The sequence below is a fragment of the Salmo salar genome, chromosome ssa11 (genome assembly GCF_905237065.1).
Source record: "Salmo salar chromosome ssa11, Ssal_v3.1, whole genome shotgun sequence".
Classification (NCBI taxonomy): domain Eukaryota; kingdom Metazoa; phylum Chordata; class Actinopteri; order Salmoniformes; family Salmonidae; genus Salmo; species Salmo salar.
The window spans coordinates 84,024,411-84,040,325 of NC_059452.1; the positions used below are offsets into that span (position 1 = coordinate 84,024,411).

The window sequence follows — 15,915 nt, forward strand, 5'->3', positions numbered from 1 at the left end:
AGTCCACAGACGCTAGGACGCAATACTCCAGGGTCCCACTGTGACATTGCTACACAGGTTTGAGACCAGGAATTAATTTTTACAACATTATAATTTCAATAGCTCCTTGGTCATGTGACCTACTGGACTCAAACAAGGTTCAGAATGTCCAGTGACAACCCTTCTATATTGCACACCCTTTAGTTTGTCCCTTTTCATCTCAAACTATTTTACATTAATAAAAAATAAAAAAATGTCAATTGCTCATTGGTCATGTGACCTACTGACTTCAAACAAGGTTCAGAATGTCCACTCAGTGGGCCTACACATTGCACACCCTTTTGTTTGTCCAATTTCATCTCACACAATTTTACATTAATTTGCCTGCTCTGCCCCCCTGAAGGACAGTGTCACTCACACACCTATTCCCTGGGGCCTTCCTGACCTCCAGGCAGGCCCCCATTGACCTGGTGACCTCTGACTCCTGGCCTCTAGGCCTACACTTCCTGCCCGCCTGCCTGCTCTCTCTCTGGGCCTGAGAGTGTATAGCTTACTCCCTGGAACTACAGACCTCCATCACCTACTCTCCCTACCCGGTCAACACCCCTCTCCCTTGGCCTTAGTCCAGGGAGTAAGCTATACTCTAAGACTTCTATAATGAAATCACATTATAGTCCTGCTGTCAGGAACCACGTGCACCTGGTAACCCGAAACAGGCTCTGTGCTACTGGTGACACACCCGCTTTTTTCTGCTCACAGACTAAGTCCCCACTCCAACCTCCATGGCCTGAGTGCTGCCCCCAGCCCCAGAGTCTGGCCGCCCCTGCTTGGACTCGGAGTGCCCCCCGCCTTGATGGAGGCCTCCCTGTGCACCTGGTAACCTGAAACAAGCTCTGTGCACGTAGTGACCCGCCTGCTTTTATCCGCTCAGAGACTAAGACCCCAACCCAAACTCCACAACCTGAGTGCTGCCCCCAGCCCCTGAGTCCGTCCGCCCCTGCTTGGACTCTGAGTGCACCCCGCCTTGGGGGATTCCTCCTTGTGCACCTGGTGACCTTTTGACTTCCACAACGAGTACCAACCTGACTCACAGTCCCACCAGAGGATGGGCTCGGGCGGATGGGTGACCGCCACCTAGCCCCCTACCTATCCAGAGACCAATGTCTTAGCCCAGGCAGGTGGGTAGAAGGCATATCTCAAACTCTGTGTCTGGCCTCTGGCCCCTGGCCCTTCTCTGTGCACCTGGTAACCCGTAAGTAAAGAAGGAGGAAGGTGGTGGAAGACACCTTCCGTCCTCGACAAAAGCTTGGATCGAGGGCTGACTTTCAATAGATCACAGCGAATCAGGTCATCTACGAGTGACTTAGCACCAGGTTCCCCACAAACATGCGGTGCGCATCAGTTGAGGGGCGGCAACACCCCAACCCGGTCACAAACGGCTCTACTCACCTGCCAAAAGAGGCAGGCTATCCCGGGCCAACCGAAGAGCCGCTGCGCTACTTATAGGCATTCATTCGTAATCCCACAGATGGTAGCTTCGCACCATTGGCTCCTCAGCCAAGCAAATACACCAAATGTCTGAACCTGCAGTTCCTCTCGTACTGAGCAGGATTACTATTGCAACAACACATCATCAGTAGGGTAAAACGAACCTGTCTCACGATGGTCTAAACCCAGCTCACGTTCCCTATTAGTTTGTGAACAATCCAACGCTTGGTGAATTCTGCTTCGCAATGATAGGAAGAGCCAACATCGAAGGATCAAAAAGCGACGTCGCTATTAACGCTTGGCCGCCACAAGCCAGTTATCATTGTGGTAACTTTTCTGAAACTTCCTGCTTTCAAGCCAAAAATTCAGCAGGATCATGAGGCCTCGCTTTCACGGTCTTTATTCATACTGAAAATCAAGATCAAGAGAGCTTTTGCCCTTCTGCTCCATGGGAAGTTTCTGTCCTCCCTAAGCTCGCTTTAGGACACTTGTGTTACCGTTTGACAGGTGTACCGCCCCAGTCAAAATCCCCACCTGCCACTGTCCCCGGAGCGGGTCGCACCCAGCGCGAAAAATGATAAGAGCAATGGTATTTCACCGGCGGCCGGGGCCTCCCACTTATTCTACACCTCTCATGTCTCTTCACAGTGCCAGACTAGAGTCCAGCTCAACAGGGTCTTCTTTCCCCACTGATTCCGTCAAGCCCGTTCCCTTGGCTGTGGTTTTGCTAGATAGTAGGTAGGGACAGTGGGAATCTCATTCATCCATTCATGCGGGTCACTAATTAGATGACGAGGCGTTTGGCTACCTCAAGAGACTCTTAATTATGTGCCGCCTTTTACCCCCGCTTCATCGAATTTCCTTACTTTGACATGATGGGGTCACAGTTACCCCACGGGTGATTTGAGTGTGACCCCGACAGGTAGGTACGCTCCTTTTGAATTTCATCAAGTTAACATTCAGTGATCCGTGCCCAGTGGGAACCTAGGCTTCTTCCATCCATTTTTATGGTTCTGCAGAAAAATCAATGGGCGTGGATGGTACTACCCACATCAGATGTAGGCCTCCCTCCCCAGACAAGATGGAGATACCTCTCCCCAGTTCGTAGGGCATGAGCCTGATCCATGCAATGCCCCATCACTGCGGGGCCAATGGGTTTAGTCTCCGCCTTGAGTCTAGTGAGCGTAGAGGAGACCTCCCCACCTACAATGTATGGGGCTGGCGAGTGCCATAGCTGGGGAGATCCGCGAGAAGGGCCCGGCGTACGTCCAGAGTTGCCGCCGCCAACCGCCGGACCCAACCCCCCCACCGGTATAACTTCCAATGGTGGTGAGAGGAGGGCAATGGAGCGACTGCTCCACCAGCCACGGCTTGAGACCAGCCTCGCTTCGCACCCCAGCCTGACCGACCCAGCCCTTAGAGCCAATCCTTATCCCGATGTTACGGATCTTTTTAGCTAACTTCCCTTACCTACGTTGTTTTCACATGCCAGAGGCTGTTCACCTTGGAGACCTGCTGTGGATGTTGGCACGGCCCGGAGTGAGATTTACACCCTCTCCCCTGGATTTTCAAGGGACACCGCCAAAACCGCAACACTTTCCAGGGCTTGGGGCAAACCCATTCCTGGGCGCCCTGTCCTTCACAAAGAAAAGAGAACTCTCCCCGTGGCTCCCACCAGCTTCTACGGGACCGGTCACGTTACTGCACGGGATGCCTCTCAGCGCCCGTCTCCGCCAGCCCGTGGACATTCTGAAAATAGTTTGAGGTCAGTAGGTCACATTACCAAGGAGCTATTGAATTAGAAAGTTTGAAAAACGTATGTAAAATTGTGTGAGATGAAAATTGGCAAACTAAAGGGTGTGCAATATAGAAGGGTAGTCAGTGGACATTCGGAACCTTGTTTGAGTCTAGTAGGTCACATGACCAAGGACCTATTGAAATTAGAAACATTGAAAATTAATGTAAAATTGAGTGAGATGAAAATGGACAAACTAAAGGGTGTGCAATGTGTAGGCCCACTGAGTGTACATGTTGAACCTTGTTTGAAGTCAGGTCACATGACCAAGGCACTATTGTAATAAATAATTTAAAACAGTGCGAGATGTAAATCGACAAAAAACAAGTGTGTGCAATGTGTGTCTATGCCATCGGGTTAGCTAGAACCAGTTAGAATTTTTTTAGGAGTAATGGTTAAAGAGCTATTGAAATTTGAAAAATGTGATTTGTCTCTACATGTATGTTGACGGTCCCTAACTTCTGTTGGTTGACGTAAGGAAAACTACAGGCGAATATACGTTGAATACCGTCTTTACCTCGGTTCATTGCATTGACAGCCGCTATTCCGTTAGTTCATTCCAGCTTTACTATTAACTGGCCAGCTTTATCAGGCAGCTTAAGATGTGAAGGGAAAACAAACGATTTTTAAGCAAGTTAGTTAACCATCTGATTGACTTAGTTGATTATAATTGTCATTAGCAAAGATAACTAAATTGATACTGCTGGGGGAAAGCCAACTTAGCCAGCGAACTTCCACCGTCACTGCAGTGTAGCTCATGTTAGCTAGGTTTGTATAAAATAAAATAAAAATATTTGAAGCTATATTTTAAAGACTTGTTACTGACTTTTGAACACTTGTCAAACTACTTAATTCCACTGCCCGAAACTGAAGATCTGGTACAATACTGTGTACTACGCCCTTCACAGAACAGTGCAAACTGGTTCTAACCAGAATAGAAAGAGGAGTGCGAGGCCCTGGTGCACAACTGAGAAAGAGGACAAGTACATTAGAGTGTCTAGTTTGAGAAACAGATGCCTCACAAGTCCTCAACTGGCAGCTTCATTAAATAGTACCAGCAAAACACCAGTCTCAACGTCAAAAGTGAAGAGGCGACTCCAGGATGCTTGCCTTCTAGGCAGAGTTCCTCTGTCCAGTGTCTGTGTTCTTTTGCCCATCTTAATCTTTTATTTTTATTGGCCAGTCTGAGATATAGCTTTTTCTTTGCAACTCTGCCTAGAAGGCCAGCATCCCGGAGTCGCCTCTTCACTGTTGATGTTGAGACTGGTGTTTTGCGGGTTCTATTTAATGAAGCTGCCAGTTGAGGACTTGTGAGGCGTCTGTATTATCTTTTACCAGATCTAAAAGAAAAAAACAAGGTGTTATATTCTCCTACATTAATTTCACATTTATTTCCTTTCAAATGGTATTAAGAACATGCATATCCTTGCTTCAGGGCCTGAGCTACAGGCAGTTAGATTTGGGTATGTCATTTTAGGGAAAATTGAAAAAAAAGGGTCAGATCCTTAAGAGCTTTTAAGTAAAAAAAAAAAAATAGATAAGTAAAAAATTTAAAATAAAAGTAACAAATAATTCAACAGCAGCAGTAAAATAACAATAGTGAAGCTATATACAGGGGGTACCGGTACAGAGTCAATGTGCGGGGGCACCGGTTAGTCGAGGTAATTGAGGTAATACGTACATGTAAGTAGAGTTAAGGTGACTATGCATAGATAATAAACAGAGAGTAGCAGCAGTGTAAAAGTGGGGTCTGGATAGCCCTTTTATTAGCTGTTCAGGAGCCTTATGGCTTGGGGGTAGAAGCTGTTAAGAAGCCTTTTGGACCTCGACTTGGCTCTCCGGTACCACTTGCCATGTGGTAGTAGAGAGAGAGGGTGGCTGGAGTCTGACAATTTTTAGGGCCTTCCTCTGACACCGCCTGCTATAGAGGTCCTGGATGGCAGGAAGCTTGGCCCCAGTGATGTACTGGGCCGTCCGCACTACCCTCTGTAGTGCCTTGCGGTCAGAGGCCGAGCAGTTGCCATACCAGGCAGTGATGCAACCAGTCAGGATGCTCTTGATGATGCAGCTGTAAAACCTTTTGAGGATCTGAGGACCCATGCCATATCTTTTCAGTCTGCTGAGGGGGAATAGGCTTTGTCAAGTTTGTTTTGATATTTCATCCTGCGTGTCGTGATCGTGTTTGGTGTGGGGGGACAAAATCAATTTGCGGACGCACACGCACGTCCAGTTTGGGCATTGTGTTAGTTTCAGCATCGGTTTGTGGTGTTATGTAGACAGCTACGAAAAATACAGATGAAAACTCTTTTGGTAAAAAGTGTGGTCTACAGCTTATGCGATACTCCACCTCAGGCGAGCAAAACTTTGAGACATCCTTAGATTTTGTGTACCAGCTGTAGTTTACAAATATACATAGACTGCCACCCCTTGTCTTACCAAAGGCCACTGTTCTATCCTACTGAAAAAGCTTAAAACCCGCCAGCTGTATATTTATCATGTCGTCGTTCAACCCCGACTCGGTGAAACATAAGATATTACAGTTTTGAATGTCCCGTTGGTAGGATATACGTGATCATAGTTTGTTTATTTTATTATCGATTGATTGTACGTTGGCTAATAGGACCGATGGTAAAGGTAGATTACCCTCTCAGCGACGGATCCTTACAAGGCACCCAGATCTTCGTCCACAATACCTCTGTCTCTTTCTCCTGCGAATAACGGGGATGAGGGCCTTGTCAGGCGTCTGAAGTAAATCCTTCCCGTCCGACAGTATGGGGTGAGTAATCGTTGTCCTGATATCTAGAAGCTCTTTTTGGTCATAAGACACAGTGGCAGAAACAGTATGTACAAATTAACTTGGAAATAACATGAAAAACATTAGTTATGGGATTGGTTACGGGATTACAGGATCGTAAAATGGCAGCCATCTCCTTCGGCGCCGTCCTCTCTCTCTCTCTTTTTTTGTTGTTGTTGCCAATCAGTTGTGTTCTGACAAGGTAGGAGTGGTATACAGAAGATAGCCCTATTTGGTAAAAGTCCAAGTCCATATTATGGCAAGAACAGCTCAAATAAGCAAAGAGAAACGACAGTCCATCATTACTTTAAGACTAGAAGGTCAGTCATTCGGAACATTTCAAGAACTTTGAAAGTTTCTTCAAGTGCAATCGCAAAAACCATCAAGCGCTATGATGAAACGGGTTCTCATGAGGACCGCCACAGGAAAGGAAGACAGAGTTACCTCTGCTGCAGAGGATAAGTTCATTAAAGTTAACTGCACCTCAGATTGCAGCCCAAATAAATGGTAGCCAAAATAATCGGCAACTGGGCATTATTATATATGAACCTAAGCATGATGGGATGTTAATTGCTTAACTCAGAAACCACACCTCTGTGGAAGCACCTGCTTTCAATATACTTTGTATCCCTCATTTAACCAAGTGTTTGCTTTATTTTGGCAGTTACCTGTATCTCTCTCATCAAAATCAACATTTCCCAAATGGTGGGCCAGGAACCAGTAGTATGGTTTGATAGGGCTTCACGTTGTTTCATGACACCCTCACATGGAACAGTGTCAGTGTGTAATGGTGTCTTATGATCCCCAGGATGTCACTGTGTGATCTTCCAGTTTCCTGTGTGCATCTTGTGAGCAGCACAAGATGTTATTGGACCCTGAGCTGGTCAATGGGTAGCAATAGATACAGTATTCTTCCAGTTGTTTTTTTGCAGTCAAAATGTTTAAAGCAACAAACTGACATTTAAATAGAGGTCCCCACCCTAAGAAATAATATTTTAACAGGCAGACTGAAGGACACCTATGCCCTGTCAGACAGTACAGGCAGAGCAAAGGACCCCTCAGCACTCACTGCCAGCACAAGAAAGGCTGTTTCATCATCATCATTCTGAGAAGGGTAATCTTTGACTGGAATCAACTTTAAACTCATAAGATCCACACAACTGCTTAGTTTTTTTTCTACATTTGTCTGAGGTCTTTTCAAATAACTTTTGAAAAGACACACTGTACGCTTGTATTGTATACTTTATGTCCATAATATATACCATACAATCTTGAACACATACATTGGGCCAAAGATAAAAGGAAATAACATCATACATGAAATATCACTGTACCATCATTCTCATTGCTGGTCATAAAGACTACTCTGTTGACTCCGTCATAATATTTAGGCCAACTTCTCTGACGTAGCTCTGTTATATTATCTTCACTGACTGTAAACTGATACCTGTTTCGGTTTATAGGCGACAGTGAGACTGCTTTAACTCGATACTTGAATCCTAGTGGACTTCATCCAAATGCTTTTGTCCAATAAACTGTAGGCTACTACCAGTATGGAGGCTTCATCACGGTAGTCTAAATTGGTTTCCTTTCATAGTCTTCTGCACTTCATCTGAACTAATCTGAAAACAAAGGGTAAGACATAGCAATATGGGGGATTTCAGAAATGTGATATTACCTCTCAGGTTCTTTCATATCAGTGCAGACGAGGGGAAGCAGACAGAGAGAGGAATCTCCTTTAGACTATTGCGATGCACCCCAGGTGTCGGAGTCTAAATACAACATTGTTCAGCAATCTTATGCACTTCTTAAAATTATACGATAAGTAAACATACAATTGAAGTCGGGAGTTTACATATACTTAGGTTGGAGTCATTAAAACTCGTTTCTCAACCACTCCACAAATTTCTTGTTAACAAACTATAGTATTGGCAAGTTGATTAGGACATCTACTTTCTGCATGACACAAGTAATTTTTCCAACAATTGTTTACAGACTATTTATTTCACTTATAATTCATGGTATCACAATTCCAGTGGGTCAGAAGTTTACATACACTAAGTTGACTGTGCCTTTAAACAGCTTGGAAAATTCCAGAAAATGATGTCATGGCTTTAGAAGCTTCTGATAGGCTAATTGACATCATTTGAGTCAATTGGAGGTGTACCTGTGGATGTATTTCAAGACCTACCTTCAAACTCAGTGCCTCTTTGCTTGACATCATGGGAAAATCAAAATAAATAAAATTGTAGACCACAAGTCTGGTTCATCCTTGGGAGCAATTTCCAAACGCCTGAAGGTATCATGTTCATCTGTACAAACAATACTACGCACGTATAAACACCATGGGACTACGCAGCCATCATACGCTCTCAGGAAGGATACCCGTTCTGTCTCCTAGAGATGAACGTACTTCGGTACGAAAAGTGCAAATCAATCCCAGAACAACAGCAAAGGACCTTGTGAAGATGCTGGAGGAAACCGGTACAAAAGTATCTATATCCACAATAAAACTAGTCCTATATCGACATAACCTGAAAAGTCGCTCAGCAAGGAAGAAGCCACTGCTCCAAAACCACCATTAAAAGCCAGGTTATGGTTTGCAACTGCACATGAGGACAAAGATCGTATTTTTGGGAGAAATGTCCTCTGGTCTGATGAAACAAAAATAGAACTGTTTGCCATAATGACCATCGTTATGTTTGGAGGAAAAAGGGGGAGGCTTGCAAGCCAAAGAACACCATCCCAACCGTGAAGCATGGGGTGGCAGCATCATGTTGTGGGGGTGCTTTGCTGCAGGAGGGACTGGTGCACTTCACAAAATAGATGGCATCATGGGGGAAAGAAAATTATGTGGATATATTGAAGCAGCATCTCAAGACATCAGTCAGGAAGTTAAAGCTTGGTCACAAGTTGGTCTTCCAAATGGACAATGACCCCAAGCATACTTACAAAGTTGTGGCTAAATGGCTTAAGGACCACAAAGTCAAGGTATTGGAGTGGCCATCACAAAGCCTTGACCTCAACCCCATAGAAAATCTGTGGGCAGAACTGAAAAAGTGTGTGCGAGCAAGGAGGCATACAAACCTGACTCAGTTACACCAGCTCTGTCAGGAGGAATGTGCCAAAATTCACCCAACCTATTGTGGGAAACTTGTGGAAGGCTACCTGAAACATTTCACCCAAGTAAAACAATTTAAAGGCAATGCTACCAAATACTAATTGAGTGCATGTAAACTTCTGACCCACTGGGGATGTGATGAAAGAAATAAAAGCTGAAATAAATCATTCTCTCTTCTATTATTCTGACATTTCACATTCTTAAAATAAAGTGCTGATCCAAACTGACCTAAGACAGGGAATTTTTTACTAGGATTAAATGTCAGGAATTGTGAAAAACTGAGTTTAAATGTATTTGGCTAAGGTGTATGTAAACTTCCGAATTCAACTGTATGATAGCCCTAATAAACCATTTGGATGGAGGAAATGTAGAGAGAGAATGAAAAATTGGAAAGTATATTTACTCACAGATGTCTTTTTGTTTGGTTGGTGCCATTTTTGTCTCAAGTTCAACCACATCTCAAATGTATGATTAATAATTTGAGTGTGGTCGTGGCTATAAATAAATTACTTCAAATCCATTCTTATGAAATAGCATAAGGTGTCCTTATCCAATGAGTCAGGGCCATGGGTTAAATTGAGAATTTGGCCCTATTTAGAATAGTTAGGGTAAGGGTTGACCCAGGAATTGAACATAAGGCTTAGGTTATGCCAAGATTGGATTGGGGTTGTGAATGAGGCTAGGATTAGTGTTGAACCGGGATGTGTCCATGAAAGGGAACGGGGGATACCTAGTAAGTTGTCCAACAGAATGTATTCAACTGAAATGTGTCTTCCTCATTTAACCCAACCCCTCTGAATCAGAGGTGGGGGCTGCCTTAATCGACATTCACGTCTTCGATGTCCAGGGAACAGTGGGTTAACTGCTAGCTAGGGTTAGAGTTGTGGTTGAGGCAAGAGTTGAACCAGGATGTGGACATTTTTATTTTTACTTATTGAAAATACTAATATTAATGGACCAAAATGCCCCAACATTTAAAAGTAGATGCAAAAAATGTCATTTCAGCCTGTGGTGCCTGGCCTTAAACATTATTTTTATTAAAAACATACACCAATGCAACACTGTATAATTTGCATAGTCATATGGACTTCCTGTTTGTTAGATGTGGAATCAACAAAATGGCTGCCATACAGCAGCCACTCTCCCTCCCCACCCTCTGTAGCAGCCTACCTGGGTAGAGCTCGTCAAACTTGTCAGAGCAGGCCTCCATACACTGCCTGTCTGTGTTGAGCGGTTCTCATTCCCTTCCAGTCCTTTGTAGAAAAAAGAGAAAGAGGCGCCTGGTCGCTCATCATAGTAATACTGCAGCTTGTTGTTGTCTTCCTTTCCCTCCACTGCCATCCCCTCATTCATCTTACTACTGCAAAACGGCTCTGACAGAAGGCCACTTGTCAGTGACAAAAGTAGTTACAGTACATGTTCTCTTGCCAGTTTCCACAGTTCTTCAATAGCAAAAAGCTAGGGTTAGGGTTATGGTTGAGGTTAGGGTTATGGTTATGGTTGAGGCTAGGGTTATGGTTATGGTTGAGGCTAGGGATCTGGACATGAAAATAGGGTTGGGGTAAGGGTTACGGCTATGGTTAGGGTTACTGCTGTAAGTACAATGTATTCCCATTGTATGGTTAGGTTAGACTTTTATCCTACTTTCTATCCTGCTTTTTGAGCCAAGGTTCAGGAGCTCAGCTCTGGGTTGCTCCAGCTCAATGTAACCACTGCACAGGACATTACATTTTAAAAGTGGCCAATATTTATTTGATAATACAAGAAAGGATACCATAAGGTCTTGTAGTTGGGGATAGGCTTGCTTTGTTTCTCAATTTCTGATTGTGAAATGCTTGACTACTCAACTACAATAAAAACATGAACACTGAAAAAGTGTTGCCAAGATACTGCCAGTCATTTCCATGTTTTATGATTGAAACCATGGGGTCTGTGACCAACAGCGAGACACTCCTAGGTAATAAAAACCTACTTGTTGATAAGGGGTCCAAAGGACGTTCCCTGCCTGTGGACAGAAGCTCATAGAACAGGATTTGAAAAGAAACTTGACATCTTTCTGCTGGGGGAAATCTACAGTCTTGGCCTGCCAGCGTCAAAACGATGGCAAATCCACTCTTACATGTCTTTTTACTTGGAGTTATGCTTCCTATAGCTTCGTCCATGAGTGAGTATATTCTATTTCTTAACATTCTGCATTTTCTCCACGAACCCTTGTTAATCGCTTTGCTTTAACTGCTTTAACTATAGTATGTGTGCTACTGTAACCAGGTCACTGAGCTTCTACTTTGTCATAATTCCTTTATGTCCAGTTATATCAAAGCAAAATCAAAGTAAGGCAAACACGGTTACTAAGACTAGTATTGTAAATAATGTTGTATTTTTTTCTCTGAAATGAATGAAATATGAATGAATTATGTAACCCATCCAATGTAAGGCTGAAGTTACATTTGTGAGTGGGATCATTTCTCAATAAGATTGTGATGAATATTGAGAAAATGTTGAGAGAAGTGTGAAGATGATGCTAAGATGCTAGGAATGGAAAAACCTTGCTTTTCAAGCACAGGTGTGTCAGACTCAGAAATAAAAAAGAAATCAGACAGCTGAGATGGTTCAAATTAGATTTAGAATGTACTTGCAAATCATTAATAAAAACTGTATTTTTGCTATTGAACAACTCTGTCCAAACTGGCAAGAGAACATGTACTGTAACTACTCTGTGACTGACAAGTGGCCATCTTCTGTCAGAGCCGTTTTGCAGTAGTAAGATGGACGAGGGGAAGGCAGTGGGGGGAAAGGAAGACGACAAACAACTGCAGTATTACTACAATGAGGGAAAAGGCGCCTGTTTTCCTTTCTTCTACAAAGGACTGGAAGGGAATGATAACCGCTTCAACACAGACAGGCAGTGTATGGAGGCCTGCTCTGACAAGTTTGACGAGCTCTACCCAGCTGCAGGTAGGCTGCTACAGAGGGTGGGGAGGGAGAGCGGCTGCTGTATGGCAGCCATTTTGTTAGGCGTAGATTCAAAGAGGATTCATGAACATAAAAGATAAGATATTGACAAAACCACATAATAAGCAAACAAACAGCATACACAGCAATCCTATAATCTGATTATTATGCTACACTAACCTCTCTCAAAATGATGCATCCATCATAGAAGTTTGTCAAACCAATTCATATTCCTCATCTATTCTCTCTGCTCTCTCAGATGGAGTGTGTGGCCTCCCAGTGGACCATGGTAGTTGTTTTGCTATGTTGCTGATGCACTACTACAATGCAGAAGAGGGGAACTGTCGTGTCTTCCACTACAGCGGCTGTCAGGGCAATGGCAACCGCTTCGAGACCCGAGAGCAGTGTCTGCAGACATGCATGGGTCAGTTTACTATTTATTGTTAGGATCCCACTATTTCTCATGTCTTCCTCTGTTTGAGGTAATGACAATATACCTCAATATGCACTCAAAAATTAACAACCCATCATATTCAATATAATGAACCTACACATTTCTATATTTCACTCTACTGCCATGTGTAAAGGCTTGTTTCTGTATGAAAATAGTTTGTAGACATTGAAGTGCATTTTAATCATTGAGGTGCAATTCTCCTTTACAACAGACACTCACCTGACTTTAACTGTTCGGACTGTTCTTCTTAGTCCATTAGAGGTCCTTTCTCCACCACGTCATTGCAACTCTGTCTGTATTATGCTTATTCGTCCCGTTCATGTGAGATATTATTCTTCTGCAGCCAAAGCAGGAAGGTTTGCTGGTGCAATGGAACCAGGACCCAACCCAGATGAGAGTTCCACTAATGCAGGTACATCAATACCTTTCTGTACAGATAAGAAATGAGCTAATTGTCATAAAATAAGTTGTACTCATCCTTGAAAATGTCGTACTGGAGAGAAGAGGACCAAGGCGCAGCGAGACTGTGAATACTCATACTTTAATAGACTCCAGTAAGGCATCCACAGGAAACCAATAACACGACAATAACAGTCTGACTAGGCACACGGCTAAGCACAGAACAATTCCCCACAACCCCAAAGACAAACACACACCTATATAGGACTTCCAATCAAAGGCAACTATACACACACCTGCCTTCAATTGGAAGTCCCAATCATCCACCCAACATTTAACCAACAAACATGCCACGTCCTGACCCCAAAACTAAAACACTAGCTCCATCTGCTGGTCAGGACGTGACACTAATATCTTGATGATAATATTTGTAATTGAGCTATATTGTCGTTATGAAAGAGTTGCTTTTGTATTTTTGGTTCTTAATCCTAACTGTCTTTGTTGTGTTTGTCTCAGGACTGATTGTGGGTATTTTAGGAGGAATTGTGTTCGCAGTGGCGGTGATCTCTGCTATTGTTCTTTTTGTTGTCCAAAGGTAAGCAAAGGTGCAGCAATGTACTCTTACAAAGTCAATACAGTAAAAAAATGAAGGAATGGGTGGGAACCCATCTTTGGATTTCATGGTAATATCAATAAGTATGTTACCTCTGGAAATTATAGATTCAGATTTAAGATTTGATTACACTGAGATTTTAACATATTTTTTTACTTCACAGGAAAGAGAAATCAAGAAAAGGGAGTGAGCAGGTACCAACTCTTGAGATGAAGTAGAGATGCATCACCCTCAACCCTTGTTTTGAATTTTGTTTAAATGTGTTATGTTTTAAATGTTGTACTCTATTTTGGTTGAATAAAAAAGGAAAATGTATCCCATGCCTTATCTATATATTTTTTGGGTTTACAAACTGTGGGATGTTGACAAAGATAGGAGGTGATGAGCATTAACCAAACTGTAAATAATGCCTGCACTATTGTATGTTGAATTTTGTAACAAGGACTGATCTGATCAACCCTCAAACTGGTCTCAGACTTATAAACTGATCAACTCTCTTTTTCAAGAAACCTAAACACTTATTCATGTTCAAATTACAATTCCATGTTTTAAGCAGTGGGGGCTGGTGGGATGAGCTATAGGAGGATGGGCTCATTGTAAGGATTGGAATTAAATAAATGGAACGGAGTCAAGCGTGATTGCCATATGTTTGATACCGTTCCATTTATGTCATTCCAGCCATTACAATGAGCCCGTCCTCCTATAGCTCCTCCCATTATCCGCCACGGGTTTTAAGTTAATTATTTTTCAAATCAGTCTATCTTACAAACAATTAAATAGATTGTTGAAAGGATTTATGTTTTTAAATTTGGATATGAATGTTTACATTTGTTCTTTATTGTACAAACGTGAAAATAAATGCATTTTCAGAATTTGGTATGGTCTTTTTCTTCCAAGTTGTCCAAGCACATGGAAAAGTAAACTGATATGAAAAAGTCAACTGTTTGTTCAGTGATTGTTTTGCTCTGTGAAATATATATAAAAAAATACCACTTTGATCTCCCAAAAATCCCTGGCATATTATAGATGGATTACATTTCAAATGTACTTTAGGTCTCTAAATACACAAACACTGACAATATTCCCCAGCTTAAAGGCTTTAAGATTCCATCCATGCCTCAGACAATTTCACTGCTTCGTCCTTAGTGACATCTGCTCACAATGGCAATTAGTATGTACATATGTACAAAATGGAGGTGATATTCAGTTATACTATAGGGTAGAGATTTTATATGTTGTTATATAATGCTATAAGTGGCTTTGGTCATACATGATTATCATTTAGTTATGAGAAATAATCTGACAAGATATCCAGATATTCTAACATGTTAACTCTATGGCCAATACAGTACCCTGACTGCATTTGAGTAATTCTCAAATAAATTGAAAAGTAAAAAATAAAGAAGTCACTTGAAACCTCCCTTTCACGTCCCCCTATTTTCATATAATGATTAAATTATTTTATGCTTAGGATTTTCATGGATATGACTTATGCATGAAGATCATGGGTCATTTTGCTTTGTCATGATGGGGTAGTGTGTGTAGACTGATGAGGTAAGAAAACATGAGCTGGCGCACACCCAGAATAATAGTTTGTGTGGAGGTGCTGACTAACTTCGAATAAACTATCAAAATAAAGAAAGTCGCACACTCCATGTATAATCAAAGATTATACAGTGTGCGACTTTCTTTATGTCGATTGATGAGGAAAATAAATAATATAATACCTTTTTTAATAAGGCTGTAACGTAACAAAATGTGGAAAAAGGCAAGGCGTCTGAATACTTTCCGAATGCACCGAGAGCCACCAACTTAACCGCAAAGTAGTTGTCTGCTAATATGCTTTTTTTTTTTTTTAAATACACTCCAAATATAGCACATAAAACAAATAGCCATGTCAAATCAAATCCTATTTTATTTGTCACATGCACCGAATACAACTGGTGTAGATTTTACCCTGAAATAAGTGGAATTGTATCAAATACATAAAACACATGGTTTCCATGTGTTTGATGCCATCCCATTTGCAGCAGCCTCCACTGATACATGAAGGCAGGGCAAAGTGACTAGGTATAGCACATGGGGATGTGTGAAACGTGCTCCTCAGCCTGAGGTGTCCCGCATGCGTCGTCTCATTAGCTAGCTTTTGAGGTGGCGCGATCGGCTAAACCGCGGAGGGCGATCACTTGTGTTTGTAGGGCAGAGTTCGCGTCAGGTAGGGGCCGAAGTGGAACTTGCTAAGTAAGCAGCGTGATATCCTTTTTATAGGCATCGAGATAGATAATAATAATAATAGTAAAACAAAGAACAGAGTAGCAGC

The 15,915-nt window shown here is 42.5% G+C and overlaps 1 protein-coding gene across 1 annotated transcript; it reads left to right on the plus strand.

Moving 5' to 3' along the window:
- The first annotated feature begins 11,072 nt into the window (after positions 1 to 11,072).
- Positions 11,073 to 14,467, plus strand: LOC106563244 (actinia tenebrosa protease inhibitors). The gene is made up of 6 exons (XM_014128652.2): positions 11,073 to 11,341; positions 11,923 to 12,132; positions 12,389 to 12,553; positions 12,927 to 12,995; positions 13,499 to 13,577; positions 13,759 to 14,467. Exons 1-6 carry the CDS (start codon positions 11,278 to 11,280, stop codon positions 13,811 to 13,813), a joined length of 642 nt encoding a protein of 213 aa, XP_013984127.1. The 5' UTR covers positions 11,073 to 11,277; the 3' UTR covers positions 13,814 to 14,467.
- Positions 14,468 to 15,915: the final 1,448 nt, after the last annotated feature.

Excerpts from the sequence above, each read along its gene's own strand:
- LOC106563244 (XM_014128652.2), top strand. The coding sequence starts at position 11,278 with ATGGCAAATCCACTCTTACATGTCTTTTTACTTGGAGTTATGCTTCCT. Across the intron at positions 12,133-12,388 it reads CGAGCTCTACCCAGCTGCAG|ATGGAGTGTGTGGCCTCCCA; the intron begins GTAGGCTGCTAC and ends CTGCTCTCTCAG. Across the intron at positions 13,578-13,758 it reads GTTCTTTTTGTTGTCCAAAG|GAAAGAGAAATCAAGAAAAG; the intron begins GTAAGCAAAGGT and ends TTTACTTCACAG.